This window comes from Peromyscus californicus, unplaced genomic scaffold, assembly GCF_007827085.1.
Source record: "Peromyscus californicus insignis strain IS unplaced genomic scaffold, ASM782708v3 Scaffold_23__1_contigs__length_62951481, whole genome shotgun sequence".
Classification (NCBI taxonomy): Eukaryota; Metazoa; Chordata; class Mammalia; order Rodentia; family Cricetidae; genus Peromyscus; species Peromyscus californicus.
In genome coordinates, this window is record NW_026294534.1 from 58,369,247 (window position 1) to 58,390,121 (window position 20,875).

Here is a 20,875-nt window from a genome sequence, read left to right on the forward strand (position 1 = left end):
TGTGATATTATTTAAAATCAGGTGTTGTAATACTTCTGCATTGTACTTTTTGAGTAACATTTGGATGAATGTTTGACAATCATTTTGTCTACTCCTGTCTTCTATGTTTCTACAAAATGTTAAAAGTTTCCTTTCCTATTACTGTTAAGGATGTCCATCAAATTTTGTATCTCAGAATTGCTTTTGGCAATGTGCTCATTTGTAAAGTGTTAACTCTATTGATGGGATTATTACCTATACTTCTTCAAATTTAACTATACTGAGTTAAGGTAATCTTTGTAGAGGTTATGAACCAAATGAATAAAGTATTTATATTTACTATGTATTTATAAAGGCATTTGAAATGGGATGTTTTGTTGGATTCTTTTCATTAAGGTTTTATCTGGATGGAGAAAATATAATGATTTTTTTAATGTTTCTTTTGTGCCCTGTTAATCTGTTGAAACTATCATAACAATGTATTTTCTTATAATGCTCATTGTTTTTATAAAGAGCTTATTATAGAAAAATTTGAATCATGACTTATACTATTTCTATAGTTTTTAATCCTCTCTTGTGGCTTCTTTTTATTGGTAAGGCTATTTATTTCCATCACTCCTCACAGCTAAAAAGAAATTACCTGAAAAGAAGCAACTGATTTGACAAAGGTTTAATAGGGGTTCTAATTTGAGTAGGTCATGTCCATTATGGCAAGAAAGTCATGGTGCATGAAATATATGACTATTACTGATATCTGTGTAGATCCAGATTCAGAAAAAAGTTTATCTTGACTCTCAGGTATCTGTTTTAATTTTTGCTTAATTTCACCCTAGTCTTCACATCATAGGATGGAGAAGCCAACATTCAGAGGGTTTCTGAACTCCTCATTCATGTTCTGTGTGAATAACTTTACAAACACATTTACATATTACATGCTTTCAATCCTGGTAAAGTGTAATCCACTCACATGGACAAATGGTGGTATCCATTCTGTTGACTAGATTTATGTCAACTTGACAGAAATTAGAGTTGTTTGGAAAGAAGGAATCTCAAGTGAGAAAACACCCCTATGAGATTGGATTGTAATTAAGATGTGGTACTTTTATTTGACTGATGATTGAGGAGGGAGGGTCCAGCTTAATGTGGGTCTTGCCATGTCTGAATCAGTGGTCCAGGATGCTATAAGAAATCAGAGTAAACAAGCCAGGAGTAGCAAGTCAGGAGGTGTTTAGAATCTTGCATTGAGTTCCTGCCCTGACTACCTGGGATGTTGGAAGATACATGGTAAGTAGAAATAAATTCCTGTCTAAGCTGCTTTTGATCATGGTCTTTAATCACAGTAATAGAAAAGTAACTAAGACATCTGACTACTCTGTTTTGAACATTGTAAAATGAAATTTGAGAGAATACACATAATTTTCTAATTTGTTTGTTTATTGATTCTCAATTTTCTAAGAAATTGCCATACTGATTTCCAAAGTGGCTATACAAGTTTGCACTCCCATCAGTAGTAGAGGAGTGTTCCCCTTATTCCATATCCTCTCCAACATAGGCTTTCATTAGCATTTTTGATCTTAGCCATTCTGACAGGTATAAGATGGTATCTCAGAGTCATTATAATTTGCAATTCCCTGATAGCTAGGGATGTTGAACAATTCTGTAAGTGTATCTCAGCCATTTGAGATTCTTCTGTTGAGAATTCTCTGTTTAAATCTGTTCCCTAATTTTAAATAGGATTATTTGGTATTTCGATGTCTAGTTTTTTGAGTTCTTTATATATTTTGGAAATTAGTCCTCTGTCAGATGTGGGGATGGTGAAGATCTTTTCCCATTCTGTAGGCTGCCATTTTGTCTTACTGTGTGTCCTTTGCTTTACAGAAGCTTCTCAGTTTCAGGAGGTCCTATTTATTAACTGTTGCTCTCAGTGTCTGTGCTACTGGTATTAGACTCAGGAAGTAGTCTCCTGTGTCAATGCATTCAAGACCACTTCCCACTTTCACTTCTATCTGGTTCAGTGTAACTGGATTTATTTTGAGGTCTTTGATTCATTTGGACGTTAGTTTTGTGCATGGTGATAGATATGGATCTGTTTGCATTTTTTTTTACATGTTGACATCCAGTTATGCCATCACCATTTGTTGAAGATGCTTTCTTTTTTCCATTGTAAAATTTTGGCTTCTTTGTCAAAAATTAGGTGTTCATACGTGTGCAGTTTAATGTCAGGGTCTTTAATTCTATTCCATTGATCCATGTGTCTGTTTTTATGCCAATACTAAGCTATTTTTATTACTATAGCTCTATAGTAGAGCTTGAAGTCAGGAATGGTGATACCTCTAGAAGTTCCTTTATTATACAGGTTTGTTTTAGCTATCCTTTGTTTTTTGCTTTTCCATGTGAAGTTGAGTGATGTTCTTTCAAGATCTGTGAAGAATTGTATTGGGATTTTGATAGGAATTGCATTGAATCTGTAGATTGCTTTTGATAAGATTACCATTTTTACTATGTTAATCCTAACTACCCAAGAGCATAGGAGATCTTTCCATTTTCTTATATCTTCTTCAACTTCTTTCTTCAAAAACTTAAAGTTCTTGTCATACAGGTCTTTCTCTTGTTTGGTTAGAGTTACCCCAAGATATTTTACATTACTTGTGGCTATTGTAAAGGGTGTTGCTTCTCTGACTTCTTTCTCAGCTTATTTGTCATTTCTATATAGGAAGGCTATTGATTTTTTGAGTTAATCTTATATCCAGCCACATTACTGAAGGGGTTTATCAGCTGGAGCTGTTCCTTGGAAGAATTTTTGGGGTCACTTCTATACCCTATCATATCATTGGCATATAATGATTTCTTCCTTTCCCATTTGTATCTCCTTGATCTCTTTTTGTTGTCTTATTGCTCTAGCTAGAACTTTGAGTACTATATTGAATAGATATGGAGAGAGTGAACAGCCTTGTCTTGTTCCTGATTTTAGTGGAATCACTTTGAGTTTCTCTCCAGTTAATTTAGTGTTGGCTGGTGGCTTGCTGTATATTGCTTTTATTATGTTTAGGTATGTCCCTGATCTCTCCAAGACCTTTGTCATGAAAGGGTGTTGGATTTTGCTAAAGGCTTTTCAGCTTTTAATGAGATGATCATATTTTTTCTTTCAGTTTGCTTATATGGTGGATCACATTGACAGACTTTCATGTTAAACCATCACCACATCTCTGGGATGAATCCTACTTGATCATGGTGGATAATTTCTTTGATGTGTTCTTGGATTCGGTCTGCCAGTATTTTATTGAATATTTTTGCCTTAATGTTCATGAGGGAGATTGGTCTGTAATTATCTTTTTTGTTATATCATTGTGTGGTTTGGGTATCAGGGTAACTGTATCCTCATAAGGAGAGTTTGGCAATGTTCCTTCTGTTTCTATTGTGTGGAACAACTTGAGGAATATTTGTATTAGCTCTTCTTTGAAATTCTGTTAGAATTCTGCACTGAAACCATCTGGCCTTGGAATTTTTTTTGGTTGGGAGACTTTTAATGACTGTTTCTATTTCTTTAGGGGTTATAGGTCTATTTAAATTGTTTATCTGGTCTTCAGTATGGTGGTTTCTCAGAAAATTGGGAATCAATGCACCTCTAGGCCCAGTGATACCACTCTTGGGCATATGCTCAGAGGATGCTCAATCATACCACAAGGACTCAACTATGTTTGTAGCAGCATTATTTGTAATAAACAAAACCTAGAAACCACCAAGGTGGCCCTCACCCAAGGAATGAATAAAGATAATGTACATTTACACAATGGAATATTACACAGTGGTAAAAAAACAATAACATCATGACACTTGCAGGTGAATGGATGGAACCAGAAAAAAAAATCCTAACTAAGGTAACTCAGACCCAGAAAGGCAAACATGGTATGTACTCACTCATAATTGGATATTCGATGTAAAGCAAAGTATAACCAGGCTGCAATCCACAGCCCCAGAGAAGCTAGGTTGCAGGAAGACCCTAAGAGGGACACATGGATTTCTCTGGAAAGGGGAATTAGATTAGATCTCCTGGGTAAACTGGGGGCAGGGAGGGTTGAGAGGAGTTGATAGGGGTATGGGAACACAAGGGATCTGGAAGGTCAATTTGGGAGTGGGATGGAATGGGAGAATAATGAAAGATATCTTGATAGAGGGGGCCATTATGGGGTTAGGGAGAACCCTGGTACTAGAGAAATTCCCAGGAATCCACAACAATGTCTCCAGCTAAGAATCCTAGCAATAGTGGAGAGGGTGCTTGAACTGGCCTTCTCCTGTAATCATACAGGTGACTACCCTAATTGTCATTAAAGAGCTTTCATCCTTGGCAGTGGGACCAAGATTTATCCTTGGTGTGTGAAGTGGCTTTTTAGAGCCCATTCCCTATGGTGGGATACCTTGCTTGGCCTTGATGCTGGGGGAAGGGGCTTGGTTCTGTCCCAACTTAGTATGCCAGACTTTGTTGGCTCCCCAGTAGAGAACTTACCCTCTCTGAGGAATGGATGGGGGTGAAGTGGGGGGGGATTTGAAGAGGGAGAGGAAGAAGGGGAGGGAGGAGGAACTGTTCTTGTTATGTAAAATGAAAAAAAATTTAGATAAATAAATAAATAAATAGGCCTTCATCCAATTACCAATGGAAGCAAATGCAGAGATTCACAGCCAAGCTACACAGACAGCTGACCTAAGCTCAGGGACTCTGGACCAACAGCTAGGAAGCCTGCATGGGACCGAACTAGACCCTCTCCCTGTGGGTGACAGTTGAGTAGCTTGGTCTGTTTGTGAGGTCCCTAGTAGTGGGAACAGAACCTGTCCCTGGCACATGAGTTGGCTTTTTGGAACCTATTCACCGTGATGGGATGTCTCTCCCAACCTTGATGCAGGAGAAGAAGCTTGATCCTGCCTCAACTTGACATGCCACGCTTTGTTGACTCCCATGGGAGACCTTCCCCTTTCTGAATGGAGATGGAGGAAGAGTGGATGAGGGTTAAAAGGGAGGTAAAGTGAGGGAATGGAAGGATAGGAGGGAAGGGAAACTGTGGTTGGTATGTAAAATAAATAAAAAAATTAAAAAACAGGGAAAAACAAAACAAAAAATTATTTGTTTTAGGTTTCATATGACAGGACATGGTTATTTGAAGTTGAATATAGTAGTGTGTCACAGATGTGTGTCCAATTTCATTCTAACACAGATGGGCATCAATTTTTCCTAGCACACGATTTGTTAAATATGGCTGCTGTGGGATGTTCTGTATGGCAAATGTGTTGCTCTGATTGGTTAATAAATAAAACACTGATTGGCCAGCAGTCAGGCAGGAGGAAGTATAGGTGGGACAAGGAGGAGAAGAATTCTGGGAAGTAGAAGGCTGAGTCAGAGACACTGCCAGCTGCCACCATGACAAACAGCATGTTAAGATGCCGGTAAGCCACGAACCACATGGCAAGGTATAGATTTATGGAAATGGATTAATTTAAGCTATAAGAACAGTTAGCAAGAAGCCCAGTACGGCCACACAGTTTGAAAGCAATATAAGTCTCTGTATTTACTTGGTTGGGTCTGAGCGGCTGTGGGACTGGCAGGTGAGAGAGATTTGTCCTGACTGTGGGCCAGGCAGGAAAACTCTAGCTACATATGGTGACTGTCATTTAGGGTGTATTTTTAGTACTATTAGAAAGTATCAGGTGACTATAGTTTTGTGCACTCATGGAGCATCTTTTATTTATTCCACTGACGTGCAAGTGTTTTGTACTAGTACCATTTTGGTTTTAATATTATAACTTTATAATATAAACTATATAGACTGAAGTCTGGTATTGTTATCTCTCTAGAATTATCCTTTACTTGGGGTTCCTTGTGTATCTGGGTCTATTGGGCTTCCATTCAAACTTTACAGTTTTTGTTTCCTATTTCTGCGACCAATTCTGTGATAAATTTTGATCTGGAAGTTTCATTCAGTGGGTTGGTCATTTTAAGAATATTATTCTAACCAGGACATAGTTCTGCAAAATCTTTGTATTTTCCAGTTTCTTCTTTAATCTTTCTTTTCACAAAGTTAAATTATTCATTGTAGAAATGATTTACCTTTTCTTTCAGGCTTATGTCTACTTATTTTTTTTTATTGATTTTGAGGCTATTGTGAATGGGAGGAGTTTCATGAATTCTTTCTCAGCATTCTGATTATTGGTGCTTATGAGGACAACTGATTTAAGTAGATAAGTTTGTTTCCTGCCACTTTGCTCAATGTGTTGACATTTTCTCAAAGTTTTCTGGAAATAATTGGGAATCTCTTATGTATTATATGTATCATTTGCAAAAAGGAATGAATCAAATTATTTTCCTCTTAATTTTATTCTCTTTCCTTATTGCTTTAATGAGTGCTTTAAGCACTATATTGGAAAGGAGTAAGGATAGTGAACAGCCTTGTCTCATTCTTTATTTTAATGGGATTGCTTTAAGGTTTTCCCCTTGTAGAAAGCTATAGCCTTTATTATGATGTATTATTTTCTCTAAGGTACTGTACTTCCAAGGATTTGTGTCACACACACATGGTGGTTATTGACAAAGGTTTTTTTATACACCCAGTGAAGCAAATTGTATGTTTATATCTACTTGTATGATTTACTACATGTTTACTTATATATGGTAAAGAATCTTCACATCTCTGGGAGAAATCCAACTTTATTGTGATATAGATTGTATTTTTTCAGTCTTTTATCAGATAAGGCCTCATTTTGTCTTTGCTTTATAATGGTTTATATTTAAAATTAAAATATAATTATGTTGATTCCCTTATTACCTTTCCACCTGACAAGCCCTCTAATACACTCCCTAATTTTCAGTCAAATGGATGTGATATATACACATGAGTGTAGTGTAAGCATTCATTAAAGAAGCTTCTCTTTACTGCCAATGGAAACCACTGTGGGACCACAACTTGATATATACAGAGAACAATGGATCATGAGGAGTCCAGCCACTTAAGAGTTAGAAGGTTAGCATGTCTGCTGTGAGACTAGTCTCCCCTCAAAGGGGATACTTAAGTAAGATGTGGGCAATGGCAAAATTAACTGTCATGCTTATGTACAGAGAGAAACATAGAAATAAAGAAGAGAGCTTTAAAAGACTTTAAATACAGTCTTCTGAGTCAGTTTTATTGTTGATATGTCTACGACAGAATGATTTCAGGGCTGACCACTCTGCATTTTGTAAACAGGTAGGGGACTCATTACTGGAAGTCACCATTAGTCCTCTCTTAACAGTTTTCAGACTATAGTTCTATTTTTAGAGGTGTGAGCTCCTGAGATTTCCCCCTTCCAGATTAGTATGTCTATGTATCTTACATCAAATGGACTTAACTGATATGTATCTACAGAATATTCCACCCAAACACACACAAACTTTTAGAGAATAAAGAGATCATTACTGAGTTAAGAATAGGTCAAAGAAGTAATCAAGGAAGAAGGAAGAAAATTCCTGAAACTAGATGAAAATGAAAACAAACTACAACAAAACCAGTGGAATATACTAGAAGGTAAATTCATAGCTCCAAGTACTTACATGAATAAAATGAGAGAAAGCACAAATAAAAGACTTCATGACATGTTGTGGAATAGTACTTTAACTGGGCAAAGATGTGATATATTTGTTTATGCTGCAGAATATTTACTTTAACAATATGAAGCGTTACATTTGTTTATGCTGCCTTTGTTAGCTATGTAAAGATGTGTTATATTTGTTTATGTTGCAATTGTTTAGTAATATAAAGATATGTATGTTGCATTTGTTTCACACTGTCTGCTTAAGGTACCAGACTGGTCTGATAAAAACATGAATGGTCAATAACTAGGCAGGAAATGGACAGGCAAGATAGAGAATGTATGTGGAAGAAGAGAGAAGAAGGAGGAGAGAATAAGGGAGGAAGACAGTGAGATTTCCAGAGCTAGAAGCCAGGAAGCCTACTAGCCAGACATGAGAAGCAGTGAAAGTAAGATATACAGAAGAAAGGGAAAAAGCCCCAACACAAAGCATAGAGAAAGAGAAACAAGGTAATTTAATTTATAGCAAGAAATGAGCCTAAGGTAGGCTGAGCATCATAACAATAAGTCTCCACATCATGATTTGGGAGCTGGTTGGTGGTCCAAAAGAAAGCCAGTTACAATGATGCAATACAACAATTTAGAAAAATAAGAACAAACCAAATACAAATTCAATCAATGGCAAGAAATAATAAGATGTAGAGCAGAAATTAATGAAAAAGAAATTAAAAGGACAATTCAAAGAATCAACAAACCTAAGAGCTCATGCTTTGGGGAAAACAGATAAGGTCGACACACCCTTGGCCCGACTAACCAAAATAAACCTATGAGAAACCCAAATTAAGAGGATCAGAAATAAACAGGGAAATAGTATGAAAGGATACAATAAACTTCAAAATATAATGATGGACTATTTAAAAAAAATCTGTACTTCATTAATTTGAACAGTGTAAGAAAATAGATGAATTCTTAGATTCAATCAAAAAACACAAAAATTAAACCAAGATGAAATCAACAAGATAAAAAGACTCCGAACAAAGGAACTGCTCAACATCCCTAATCATCAGGGAAATGCAAATCAAAACAACTCTGAGATACCACCTTACGCCTGTCAGAATGGCTAAGATCAAAAACACTGAAGACACCTTATGCTGGAGAGGATGTGGAGCTAGGGGAACTCTCCTCCACTGCTGGTGGGAATGCAAGCTTGTACAACCACTTTGGAAATCAATATGGCGCTTTCTTAGAAAATTGGAAATCAATCTCCCCCAAGATCCAGCTATACCACTCTTGGGCATATACCCAAGAAATGCTCAACCACACCATAAGAGCACTTGTTCAGCTATGTTCATATCAGCATTGTTTGTAATAGCCAGAACATGGAAACAACCCAGATGCCCTTCAACTGAAGAATGGATAAACAAAATGTGGTACATATACACAATGGAATACTACTCAGCAGAGAGAAACAATGGCATCATGAGGTTTGCAGACAAATGGATGGATCTAGAAAAAATCATCCTGAGTGAGGTAACCCAGACTCAGAAAGACAAACATGGTATGTACTCACTCATAGCAGGATACTAGACATGAAACAAGGATGACTTGTCTGCTACTCACATCACCAGGGAGGCTACCTGGAAAACAGGACCCCAAGAAAGACACAGGGATCACCCAATGACAGAGAAATGGAATGAGATCTACATGAACAGCCTGGACATGAGTGGGGGTAATGAAAGGCGAGGGTCAAGGGAAAGAGAGCTTGGGGGAGCGGGAGATCCCAGCTGGATCAACAACAGAGAGGGAGAACAAGGAATAGGAGACCATGGTAAATGAAGACCACATGAGAATAGGAAGAAGCAAAGTGCTAGAGAGGCCCACAGAAATCCACAAAGATACCCACACAACAGACTTCTGGCAATGGTCGAGAGACTGCCCGAACTGACCTACTCTGGTGATGGGATGGCCAAACACCCTAATTGTTGTGCTAGAAACCTCATCCAACTACTGAGGGATCTGGATGCAGAGATCCATGACTAGGCCCCGGGTGGATCTCTGGGAGTCCAATTAGCGAGAATGAGGAGGGTTTATATGAACGAGAATTGTTGAGACCAAGGTTGGATAAAGCACAGGGACAAATAGCCAAATGAATGGAAATACATGAACTATGAACCAATGGCTGAGGGGTCACCAACTGGATCAGGCCCTCTGAATGGGTGAGACAGTTGATTGGCTTGATCTGTTTGGGAGGCATCCAGGCAGTGGGACCAGATCTTGTGCTCATTGCATGAGTTGGCTGTTTGAAACCTGGGGCCTATGCAGGATTGTTTGGCTCGGCCTGGGAGGAGGGGACTAGACCTACCTGGACTGAGTCTACCAGGTTGACCTCAGTCTGTGGGGAAGGCTTTGCCCTGGAGGAGATGGGAATGGGGGGGGGGGTTGGGGGGAAGGTGAGGGACGGGAGGGGGGAGAACAAGGGAATCTGTAGCTGATATGTAGAACTGAATTGTATTGCAAAATAAATTAAAAAAAAAAGACTCCGAACAATGAGGACATTTCAATAGTATTAAATATTTTAATAAAAATAAAAATAGTAATAAAAATCCTTACAGCTAAAAATGTCCAGGGCTAGGTGAATTCACAGGAGAATTCTATAAGACTTTTAAAGAGCATCCACAACCACTCTTTCTTAAACTATTAAAAAAATGAAAAGGAAAAATACTCCCAATATCCCTCTAGGAAGCTAGTGTCTCTCTGATACAAAAGACAAGGCAAAGACACAACAAAAAGATAACAATAGGTCCATATCCCTGATAGACATAGACTCCAATGCCTCAATAAAGTACTTGCAAACAGAATACAGACATGAACTAAAAAGGTTATCCATCATGACCAAGTAGACTTTATCCTGAAATGCAGGGATGTTTCAAATTAAGGAAGCCAATAAATGTAATAAATGGACTAAAATGCAGAATCACATGATCATTTCAACAGATCAAGAAAAAGCCTTTGAGAAAATTTAACATGGTTTCACCATAAATGTCCTAGATAATGTATGGATAAACATAACCTACCTTAACATAATAAAGGTATATATGAGAAACACAATTCAACAAAAACCAAAACAGAGAGAGTCTTGAAGCAACTCAGCTGGAGTCACCTGAAATGAGACAGCGTTGTCCATTATACCCACTCAGTTATATTGTTCTAAGCTCTAAATGCTAGCTGGAGGAATATGGTAAGAGAAGAAAATTAAAGGAATACAAATGCAGAAATAAAATGTCAAATCATCCCTATTTATAACATGGGATATCCCAAAAGTTCTACCAGAAAACTTATAAAAAGAAGCTAATTCCGCAATGTGGCAGGATACAGAATCATCTTGCATAAATTAACAGTTTTTTCTATACACAGATAGTGAACGTACAAAGAATGAAAGGATGAACACAATCTCATTTACAACCCTTAAAGAAAATTAAATAAGTAAGAACAAACCTAATTAAGAAAGGGAAGGACATCTGTGATGATAGAGAAGACATTAGAAAATCATCTTATACTCACAGACTGGTAGACTTAATAATACGAAAATGACCATTTTACACAAAGCTATTTAGTACAATCTCAACTAACATCCCCATATCATTCTTCATAAAAATTGAAAAATCTATCCTAAAACTCACAAAAGATCCCAGATAGGGAAAATAATCCGAAACAAAATGAACAGTTCTGGAGAGATTAGCATTCTGTATATATTATGTATATACATCTATTACAGAACAGTAGTGAGAAAAATATGGTACTGGCAAAAGAGCAGACATTAAAACTAATGAAAGTAAATTGAACATCCAAACATGAGTACATGTAACTTCATATTTATCATCTCACAAGGGTGTTAAAAATATAAGCTGAAGATAAGAAAACATCTTCAACAAATGGTCTTGGGAAAGGTGGATATCCGTGTGCAGAGGTCTGACATTAGACTTGTATTTATCACCTTGCACAAATATTAACTACAAGTGAATCAAAGACTATAACCATGAAATCTGAATCACAGAAACTGCTAGAAGAAATCATATGCAGTACACTATATGACATATGGGGAAGAACTGACTTTCTGAACTTACTTGTCCAACAAATTAGGCCTCTGGAAGAGGCATATTGTCTTGGTTGTTTATGTTCATGTTTTTGTGCTGGCACTATGCATCTGGAGTTAAGATGCTTGACGTGTAGATATCTTGTCTTGTCTTTGTTGAGTGGTTGTTCTATTCCTGTTTGCAATTCCCAGATATGGGTCCTAGCCCATTCTTGATAGAGAATGGTTCTGCAGTTCGTCAGGAGTTACAAAGAAATTAAGATAGGCTGAGTCCCAGGCTAGTGTATCCTCAGTTGGTCCTTGGTAGAGAGTAGTTCTCAGGGGTTGGGAGAGTCACAAAGGAATAGAAATGTTTAGAATGAAAGACTGAAGGGAGCAAAGGGAAAGAACTATGGGGACACCAGATCTGGTGAAACTGAGGTTTTAAAAACCTAAGTTCCTAGCCCAAATACATTATGGCTTCTGAATATAAATTCCAAATTTTATAAAGAGTTATATGATTTAAAGTGTCTGTTTTGTTCCTGAACCATACTTCTTCCCCCAAACAACTATATTTATGTTTTGAGAATATATATATATATATAATATATATATTATATATATATATATATTACACACACATATGTGTAGTTGTTGATCATATTGGGGATATAGCTCAGGGGTAAAGCACATGCATGAGGTCCTGTTTTTAATTCCTAGTACCACAGAAAATGAGGAGAATGAAGTAATTAAGGTCCTCATTAATAAAAAGATTAATTTTGGTGAGTGACTGTTCTCCTAGGTGGTCACAGCCTAGAGGCACAACCCATGCTCCCATACCCCTACCCATTGCAGCCCCAGTTGCAGGCCAGCAGCAAGACTCCTGCAGGCATGCCTGACTACCCTCCATTGGACCTTGTAATCAACGAGCCCTACTCTGTCCTCCAAACCCACCCATCCCCTGAAAACACAGCTGCTCCCTGAGACACAAACTCTGCCAGCTCTGATTGGACCAAGAGGTGAATGACTGTTCTCCCAGCTGATCACCCCAGCCTCTAGGTCCTAGGCTCAGTGGCATAACCCATACCCCCTACCCACACACAATGCAGCCCTGTTGCAGGCCAGCAGGCAAGACTCCTGAGGGCAGGCCTTCCCAGCACCACCCCACATTGGACCCTGCAATCTATAAGTCCCCACTCTGTCCTCCAAACCCACCCATTTCCCCAAGACCCCAGCAGCTTCCTGAGACACAAACTCAGACAGTACAGATTGAACCAAGAGCAGCTAACCCAGACACAAGCACCGTTTGCACCAACTGAAGGGTCAGGTGGGTAGATGCCAGTCCAAGAATACACTCAACAACATAAAGAGCAATATGGCACCACTAGAACCTAGCAGTTCTGCTACAGCAAGACCTGGACATCCATCATAGAAGCAGAAGACAACGACCTTAAAAATGATTTTGTGAAGATGATAGACGTCTTTAAAGAGAAAATGAAAAATTCCTTTAAAGAAATCAAGGAAAAAACAAAAATTGGAAGAAATCAATCAAAATCAAGAAAACCAAGAAAAAGCAATCAAACAGGTGAAGGAAACAGTTCAAGATTTGAAAATTGAAATAGAGGCAACAATAAAGACACAAACCGAGGGAATGGTGGAAATGGAAAATCTGAGTAAACAAACAGGGACTACCGATGCAATCATAATCAACAGAATGCAGGAGATGGAAGAGAGAATCTCTGGCACTGAAGATACGATAGAGAAAATAGATTTGTTGGTCAAAGAAAACATTAAAGCCAACAAAGTCATAACACAAAACAACCAGAAAATCTGGGACACCATGAAAAGGTCAAACCTAAGAACAATAGGAATAGAAGAATACCAGCTCAAAGGCAGAGAAAATATATTCAATAAAATTATAGAATAGCCGGGCGGTGGTGGCACACGCCTTTAATCCCAGCACTCGGGAGGCAGAGGCAGGCAGATCTCTGTGAGTTCGAGGCCAGCCAGGTCTACAGCGCGAGATCCAGGAAAGGCGCAAAGCTACACAGAGAAACCCTGTCTCGAAAAACCAAAAAAAAAAAATAAAAATTATAGAATAAAACTTGCCCGGGCTGGAGAGATGGCTCAGAGGTTAAGAACATCGACTGTTCTACCAGAGGTCCTGAGTTCAATTCCCAGCAACCACATGGTGGCTCACAACCATCTGTAATGAGATCTGGTGCCCTCTTCTGGCCTGCAGGCATACATGCAGACAGAACATTGTATACATAAAATAAATAAATCTTTAAAAAAAAACTTGCCCGACCTAAAGAAGGAAATGCCTATGAAGATACAAGAAGCGTACAAAACACCAAATAGACTAGACCCCCCAAAACGTCCTCTCGCCACATAATAATCAAACCACTAAACATACAGAACAAAGAAACAATATTAAGAGCTGCAAAGGAAAAAGGCCAAATAACATATAAAAGCAGACCCATCAGAATAACACCAGACTTCTCAATGGAGACTCTGAAATCCAGGTCTTGGACAGATGTTATACAGACACTAAGAGACCATGGATGCCAGCCCATACTATTATACTCAGCAAAACTCTCAATCACCATAGACAGAGTAAACAAGATATTCCATGACAAAACCAGATTTAAACAATACATATCCACAAATCCAGCCCTACATAAAGCACTAGAAGGAAAAGCCCAACCTAAAGAAATTAGATGCACCCACAAAAATACAAGTAATAGATAATCCCAGACCAACCATACTAAATACTACCACCACACTACAACCAAAAAATGACAGGAATTAGCAATCACTGGAAATTAATATCCTTTATTGTCCGTGGACTCAATTTGTCTATAAAAAGACACAGGCTAAAAGAATGGATATAAAAATACCATCCATGCTTCTGCTGTATCTAATGCCTTTTTTTCTTATTAAGAAATTTTCTATTCATTTTGTATACCAACCACAGATCTCCTTCTCCTCCCTCCTCCCACCTGCTAGCCTTCCCCCACCCCATCCTCCATTCCCACATCCTCCAAGGCAAGACCTCATATGGGTAATCAGCAGAGTCTGGTACATTCAGTTGAGGTAGGTCAAAGCTCCTTCCCCTATACCAAGGCTGTGTAAGGTGTCCCACCATAGGCACTGGGCTCTAAAAAACCCGCTCATGCACCAGGCATGTATCCTGATCCCACTGCCAGGGGGCCCCTTAAGCAGGTCAAGCTACACAACTGTCTGGCCTATGCAGAGGGCCCAGTCCAGTCCAATGGAGGCTCCACAACTATTGGTCCATAGGAGAATACAGTATAGCACCTATTGTTCCTGAAATGCCCTAGTTTTCACCAACAAGTGCATTTGTCTCTCAGTGAAACATAGTAACTTCAAAAGTTCTGTTTTATGTGGTATCAACTCCATGAGGTCATGATTTTCTTTGACATTTACTCTTTGGGCATTCCTTCCAAAATTATCATGCTATGACATATGACGTAAGTGAGAAATTCAAGATAATTTAAAAATTGAAAATATTTGTTGAACTTACATCTGTAGTAACCACTATCATAATTAAGAGTATGTACTATCAATGATTATGTTATATCACTAATACTAAATTATATCAAATCATATATTTCATAGAGCATCATACCATTGTTTATGAAGTCTGAGTACTTTGTATTTATATTATCTATACATGAGTACATTTTCCTATTGAACAGTTCCAGGAGAAAGCTCATAAATTGAATGTAACTCATTTAATGCAATTGTACATAGACAGAAAGATAGATAGATGACAGATAGATAGATAGATAGATAGATACACACACATGCATACACACATACATATCAACAGTTAATGAAAACAGGGGCAGCAAATATGAAAAAAAGGAGGGAAAGGTATATTTGGCAGCTTAGAAAGAGGAAGGATAAAGGAGAATTATGTAATTATACAATAATCTCAAAAAATAAAAAATAATTAACAACAGAGTGAATAAATTTAACAGGTGTAAATTAGATGCAAACAAGCACATTTTGATCACATTATTTTTGGTTCCTCATTGTTTGATTTCCCCATCCTTTTCACAGTGAAATGATAATGTCCATAACTGGATAGTAGAAAGAATGTAGATTCTAAAATGGAATATGTATTTTCCATTTGGAAAAAAATAGTTTCTAGAGTTGTATGACGTTGATTGCTTCAAAGAAATTAGAGTGTAATTGATGTCATTGAGGTGAGTCTCTGTGGTGAAAGTGCTAGGTATTTAAAATTATGCTTTATTCTACTGAAATGTAATAATATCAAGTGAGACTTGCAAATATATGTCTATACATGTGGGCCTATATATTGTTGAATATATGTAAATATAGTGAATAACACCCAAATAGAGGAATAATCCAAATCCTATGTACAGAAAAATATTTTCTCCTTCTTCCTCCATTAATTGCAGCCACTCCCTAGAGACTGGGAGAACACTGACCAATTTGGGTAATGAGGTCTGAATGGGATTTTATGGGCCATAGAAAGACAATAACTAGCCTTGCTAGTCATTCTGCTCAGTAGCTTATTAGTTATGAATATCTGTGTCTCTTCAGCTACAGTCTTCTGCATTGAGAAATACCTCTTGGTAATCATATCCATCTTTAGGACAGAGATTGATTAGTCACTGGGTGCAGGAAATGGAGGGATCTTCATATCTGCACTTCATTGTTACGGCCCATCAAGGAAGAAGTCCAATCCAGTAAGTGCTAATAGAGTTTTTTACATTAGTAGAAATATGATAATTATTGATTTGTCATCATGAGCCTCATGGGTAGGAGAATGCCAATATGAAACAACTATAATTATGATGAATTTTATGTTTCTGTTTTTAGTTGTGGTAAGGTAAACGAAACTTACTCAGAAATTCCATTGTGCCTACAATATTCTACTTCCCCTAGATGTTTAATCCACAGCAAAAGAAAGTAAGATTTTTCTGAACCATTTGTTAAGCAGCACAAATGGTCCTGTAAGAAGAACAGAGTCACTTTAATACAATTTTCTATTGGATCTTAAGTGAGGTGATGAACTATATGTTTGTTCTTCATTCCATGGGCTTAATTGTCCAGTAGTGAAAAGTAGTCACATTACTATGGAGTTACAGAACATAAAGATTATAGTAGTTTAAACTACTCCAGGTATGTTAAGAAATAATGTAATTATAGTCCTCACAACTGAGGTTGTTTTATATTGGCATTCTCCTATCTGGAATAGTTTTATTAAAATAAAAATGAATGAAAAATCTTTACACTGGCTTGTCTCTTTTTGGAAACAGTATCTTATACCAGGGGGATATTTTCAGGTCCCTTGAAGACTAAAATAGTCACTGCAATTTTACTATGGAAAGAGATTCCTTGATTTCTACTCTATTTTTGCTGAATATCTTCTTAGATCTCCAAAGAAGGCTAAGATTTGCACCAGCACAGACATGATAGGAAAGTCACTCACAGATAAATAAAGTTACAGTTATCCACAATTGTCCTCACCACTTTAGGACTTCTATGCAGCTTTTCACATCTTGTTTATCATTATATCAGCATAAAAAATCTCAAACAGATATACACTATCAGTTCTGGACTAGGTTAATACTTAAGATACTAATCATACTTACAGAATACATCAGACACATTCTGAAGGGTTGTTAAGATCTCAGGAAATCTCAAATATTTCAATCCATGGAGCATGTTTTAGAGATAGGCATGGTAATTTAGTTTTGCATATTATTAGATCCACTAACATTTTTTTTGTCCTATAAGAAAGAGCCATTAAAATGATTGGAAGAGATGCGACACCACAGTAGAAACTGTCCTTCCCTGTATCACAACAGATGCATAATCTCTGTGGCTTCAGCACAGTCCTCTCCTTTCTTTACTTTCATCTTTTCAGGAATATTTGAAGGAATCAGAATAGCCAGTTATTATGTTTATATCCTGGGCATCTAGCAATTATTTTTCATCTAATTACATACACACTCGTCAGTTACTAAAAAACTAGAATTTTGCTTAGAGGAAAAAGAAAAAGGTAACAATGTAAGAAAATGGAAACACATTTTTAAGCTACACTTTTATTTTTTGTTGAAAGTTTTGTGCATGCCTATAATGTGTTTTCATTAACTCCATTCCCTTCCCCTACCCTTCAATTCCTTCCCAAGCATCCATCTCATTCCCATACCCACTTCATGCATTTTTCAAATTTCTCAGTCTACTTAGTGCTGCCAGTGTGAGTATGAGTGTAGGATAATCCTTTGGAGAGTCAAGAGCCTAAATATTTGCTGGATTAAAATGAATACCTAAATACTCATGAATTAGTTCAGTTCTCCAAAATCATCAAAAAAGCTTCTTTTACAGTTGGTAGTAGTTAATACAGAAAATCATGACTGATTAAAGTACAGAGAATACAAGACTGTGGGGTGCTCAGGCCTAAACAAACTACATTTCTTTTCATGTTTTAGCTCATTTAAACTGTGGTCTCTCTAAAGCTGGAGTTTCTATAGCTATCACTATATTTTTCCAATCTCCAGCAATGATCACTATTTATTAAATCTCAGATTTCTCTTATTCATCACACATGCTATCAAAGTGGCTTTTATTCTTACTGTTTCCACTGGCGAAAGAGATAGAAAGGTTAGATATATTCTAATCAGCATGGGATTTCTAAAGCAGAATGGAAACATATATGCTATGCCTCTAATCCTAAAACAATATGTCCTCTATTGGAGGTTAGTGGAACTATCACTTACTATTAAAATGACATTTCTTAGTTTTGTTATCAAAACCCAATAGTTAAGATATCAGGTATGTTATGTTGTTACATCTCATGAATGAGAAGATATGGGTAGATACAATGACTTTCTTCAATCCAGAAAACAAATGTTGATTACTACTAGTAACATTCTGTAGTCATGTATTGTTCAACACCAGACAATGTCTACTAACAACCTATGTCTTGTTTAGAAATCCTCACTCATGTGACATGGGCAGGCACAAAAACTTTCAAAAAATTTCTTAATAATACAAGCGCACTACCTAAATGAGGCACGGCATAGGTAATATTTGTTCCTTAAACTGTTTGACCTAGGCAAAAGTACTTCATTGAAAGACTTACAACCATATTTTAGTGTAATTATGACACTTTACAGAGAATATGTTAAATATTTGGTATTCGTACTTTTAGGCCCGCATGGACTGTAGATCAAAAGTGTGTCTTGAAAAACATGTATGGGGTAAATGAGGTGGAGGGGAAGAAGCAAGCGCCAGTGAGCTGATATCATTTTCTTAGAACAAATAAAATATGTAAATTCTTTAAAAATTTTTCTCAATCAGCAAATAATAGCACTATAACACACTCAAAGCGTGTTTCATGGTTATTATTTCCACCATCTCCTCAGGCTCTGCTACCTTTGTTTTGCTTGCAGCTTCCCAGACAATACTCTGTTGCTGTTTATGCCACATGTCCTTTTGCCTACTCTCCATCCTTTTCCTCATATATTATTTCCCACTTTTGGTCTCCTTTCTAGAACTACAGATTTTAGCTACAATTACACCTTTTAGAATATATACACATACACATTGTAGGCTATAATCCATACAAAAGGGAGAATGTATGATCCTCTCTTCTTTCTGAAATTGGGATACCTGACAACACATAGTGCCTATAGATTAATTCAACTAGTTTTCCACTTCATTAAAGGGTATCAATAATACTTAATGTCCGTATTTTGAATAGGGTATATTTTACTATGATCATAGAAATTTTAACACTAAGGGTCTTTAGCTTTCCAACATCTGTCCAGTGTCTTATATTTAAAGATGTGGATAGAGGTAGTTGGATACAAATGAAAACAGTCATAGTTTCAGAGGTGAGATTATTGTAACTCAGAAATATTAATGTATATTCTGAACATAGTATGAACCATTGACTTATAGATGCTTGAACTGAAACTATCTATATATTATTGAAAGCCTGATTTGTGTTTACTTCTCAACTATTTTAAAAGGCAACCAAGGATTATAAAAAGTCAAAACATAACATGTGATTCAGAATTCCATCTCATGAGTCTCTCAGAAGATCCAGACCTGCAGCCCATCCTCTTTGGACTGTTCCTGTCCATATACCTGGTCACAGTGCTTGGGAACCTGCTCATTATCCTGGCTGTCACTAATGACTCCCACCTCCATACACCTATGTATTTTTTCCTTGCCAACCTTTCCTTTGTTGACATCAGTTTTATCTCTACCACAATCCCAAAGTTGATTGTGAACATTCAGACACACAGTGAAGTCATCACTTGTGTAGACTGCCTGACACAGATGTCTTTTTTTATATTGTTTCTAGTTATGGATGACATGCTTTTGACTGCCATGGCCTATGACAGGTATGTGGCCATCTGTCACCCCCTTCATTATCCAGTCATTATGAAACCTCGCTTCTGTGTTTTCTTAGTTTTGGTATCTTACTTTATTAGCTTTGTTGGCTCCCAGGTGCATAATTTGATTATCTTACAATCTACCTACTTCAATAGCATAGAAATTTCTAATTTCTTTTGTCACCCTTCTCAAGTTCTTAATATTTCCTGTTCTGATACTTTTACCAAAAACTTAGTGACGTATTTTGTTGGTGCTATATTTGGTTTTCTTCCAGTGTCAGGAATCTTTTTTTCCTACTACAAAATATTTTCCTCCATTGTGAAGATCTCTTCATCAGGTGGACAGTATAAAGCCTTCTCTACCTGTGGGTCTCACCTGTCTGTTGTCTTCTTATTTTATGGAACAGGCATTTGGGAGTATCTTGGTTCAGCTCTGTCACACTCTCCCGGCAATGGCATCATAGCCACATTAATGTACACTGTCATCACCCCTATGCTGAATCCCTTCATCTATAGCCTAAGGAACAGGGATTTTGTTAGTGCTTTGAAGAGAGTCTATAGGAAGAAAGTTTAAACTTAGGCATTGTGTCTTCATTTGGGAAATAAGTTAGGATATACTCAAACATTTAATATTTAAAACTCTATTTAAATCCACCCTTGTGTTTTTCCAGATACTTGGAATGCTAATAAACGTTACAAATTGAATGTGCTTTTTAAAAATATACTTATAGTAACCCTAAAAGGTAAAACACATATCTTCCCCTTATAACCCTCACTCCTTTGAATCTTCTAAGGGTTAGTTGATTCTCTTTGAAACATATTTAACTTCTTGAAGTGTTACATATTTGAACTGTTGAAACTTAACTAT

At 37.1% G+C, this 20,875-nt stretch overlaps 1 protein-coding gene across 1 annotated transcript; it reads left to right on the forward strand.

Annotated features, from left to right (window-relative positions):
• The first annotated feature begins 19,633 nt into the window (after nt 1–19,633).
• On the forward strand, nt 19,634–20,581 carry LOC128119422 (olfactory receptor 18-like). Its single transcript, XM_052752815.1, has one exon. The coding sequence runs from the start codon at nt 19,694–19,696 to the stop codon at nt 20,579–20,581; it is 888 nt and encodes a 295-aa protein (XP_052608775.1). The 5' UTR covers nt 19,634–19,693.
• Nucleotides 20,582–20,875: the final 294 nt, after the last annotated feature.

Coding starts and splice junctions, on each gene's coding strand:
- LOC128119422 (XM_052752815.1), top strand. CDS start 19,694: ATGAGTCTCTCAGAAGATCCAGACCTGCAGCCCATCCTCTTTGGACTG.